At 34.9% G+C, this 2548-nt stretch overlaps 1 protein-coding gene across 1 annotated transcript; it reads left to right on the top strand.

Annotated features, from left to right (window-relative positions):
- Nucleotides 1-1490: 1490 nt before the first annotated feature.
- On the top strand, nt 1491-2148 carry LOC131143449 (uncharacterized). Its single transcript, XM_058091787.1, has 3 exons — nt 1491-1730; nt 1825-1953; nt 2056-2148. Exons 1-3 carry the CDS (start codon nt 1491-1493, stop codon nt 2146-2148), a joined length of 462 nt encoding a protein of 153 aa, XP_057947770.1.
- The last annotated feature ends 400 nt before the right edge of the window (nt 2149-2548 follow it).

The raw sequence follows: 2548 nt of genomic DNA, 5'->3' as shown, positions 1-2548 counted from the left end.
GTATGAGAGCCTGGGTTGATACTGTGTACAGATAATAATACCATGTTCTTCAAAAATCGAATCAATGCATGCTTAGGGGATAGAACGTGCGTATGCACCAACATATGTTTTGCAGCGTTCTGTCTGACAATTATGGTCGCATAAATGTATGTTTAGCATGTGAACTCCAATTGTGGAGGCACAGGATTTTGTAATCTGACGCAGCTTCATCACACAAATGTATGTTTTGTGACTTTGATTGTTTATTACAAGATTCGAACATATGAACTCTGATTGTGGAGGCATAGGATTTTGTAATCTGATGCAGCTTCATCTGGAATGAAACACAATTGTGATGTGTACATAGTAGTGGTAAAAAATAGGAAAAATCCTAGAACAGTGATGTGGTTTTTTGTTCCTTTTTGAATTTGAATTTGAATGTAAATTTAAATTTGTTTTTGAATTTGAATTTGAATTTGTTTTTGAATTTGAATTGGAATTTAAATTTGAATTTATTTTTGTATTTTAATTTGAATTTGAATTAAAATTTACCTTGACCCCTATGACCTGACCGGGCAGGTCGAACCCCACTGGCAGTGCTACCCTAGGGCTTCGCCGAACCTCGGTAGTGTGCAATGGCAAAGAAGGATTTACGGTGCTATGATGCAAGCTGGTTGACCATAATAACCGGATATTTATTATATCATATTTCTTGTTTATATATGCTTGTTTGGCATGCTTGTTTTCCTTACGTTATGTTATTAGCATGTAAAATTTAAAATTTCAATGTTGGTTATGCATGTGCAACTAGCGAATAAAATTAATTCTCAAGTTATAATATAATTTTTATAAAAAAATATTTAGGGAATTTGGAATTTTATTTCTTTGCGGGTAATTTGGTTTCTAACATTGGAATATTAAATTTATTTGAATATTAAACACATGTTTGTATCCCTTATGAATTAAATAACTAAGTGGGTGAGGGGATTTATCACATATAAATCCTATAGTCACCATCACTAGTTTATAGGTGAAGTAATTAATTTTATGTGATGATATTAGTATCTTCCTCCCCATCGGATGGAATTAATTACAGACTCACCAACTATAAACTCTAGTAATTGTTAGTATTGGGTCACCTCTCCATCTAGGGATTCACAACGGGACAATAGGTCTAGTATTATGTGATGGTATACACTTAGATATGAATAATAGTATCCTCACCATTTGAGTCATTGCTATTGTTTATAGGACCAAAGCAAAGTTAGCAGTTTAATTTTGTTTGACATAATTACTTGCCTAGATAGTAAAATTAATAGGCCTTCACCTATCTACACAAATGTTGAATAGTAGATGACCTCCATCGAGGTATACTACTCATGGTATGCTAGGTTACTGATAGATTCTTTAAAAGAAAATATTGGTAGAGAGAACCATATTCTTTTAATTGAATTAAAAGTTTATTATTGCTCATCATATTTTGTTCTAATAATGTGATTCTCAGGATTAAAATGACTTTCAATCCCCTTGCTATTATTCTCAAAGAAAACAAACTAGTTAGACCTAATTATATTGACTGGAAAAGGAAGTTAGATATTGTACTGGTTGTAGAGGAGTACAAGTACGTGCTTGTAGAGGTATGTCCACAGAAACCTGGTGAAGGGGCAACCAATGAGGAAACCCAGGCTTACAGAAAGTGGATTAAGGTTGATGAGATGGCGCGATGCTACATTTTGGCATCTATGTTGAATGTTATGCAACATTAGCATTAGTCTATGTCTTCTTCCTATCATAATGCAAAACCTCAAAGAAATGTTTGGGGATCAAAATTGTGCTACTGGGCAGACTACTATGAAGGAACTTATGAATACTACTATGGCAAAAGGGACCCCAATAAAGGATCATGTTCTGAAGATGATTGGTCGTCTCATTAAGTTAAAGATCCTTGAAGCTGAAATCGATGGGGAAACCCAGGTTGATATTGTTCTCTAATCACTGCCTAACTCTTTCAAGAAGTTTTGCCTGAACTACAACATGAATAAGCTCTCTTAGTCATTGGCATAACTACTTAAAAAGCTTCAAGAAGTTGAGAGCCTCATCAGGAAGCCAACTATTGCTCTTGTCACCGAGAAAGCTTCTTCTTCTAGGCTAAAAGGCCGAAAGAAGTAGACAAAGATTCAAAAATCACGGGGAGCTCCTGTAGTAGTACATGAGCTGTAGGATTGAGTGAAAAAGCCTAAGGGCAAGTGTTTTCACTACAAGCAGCCAGGGCATTGGAAATCACAATATCCAATTTATCTCACCAAATAGAAAAATAAAGGTATATCTAATTCACTAGTACTTGAAACGTGTTTAGTAGTGATATCTACTAGTACCTAGTGTGTAGATACGGGAGTCGCTAATCGTATCTGCAATTCTTTACAGAGGTTCCAGCAAACTCGCCAGCTAAGTGATGGGGAAATTTACATATTTTTGGGAGATGGCACGAGAGTGTCAATAGTTGTAGTAGGAGACATTTGCATTTTTTTTTTTTGTAGAGACAGGATTTTAATATTGAAAGACTCTCTTT

Source organism: Malania oleifera, chromosome 1 (genome assembly GCF_029873635.1).
Source record: "Malania oleifera isolate guangnan ecotype guangnan chromosome 1, ASM2987363v1, whole genome shotgun sequence".
Lineage (NCBI taxonomy): Eukaryota > Viridiplantae > Streptophyta > Magnoliopsida > Santalales > Ximeniaceae > Malania > Malania oleifera.
Note: the sequence above shows the minus strand (reverse complement) of the source record. Positions and strands in the feature narration are given on the sequence as shown.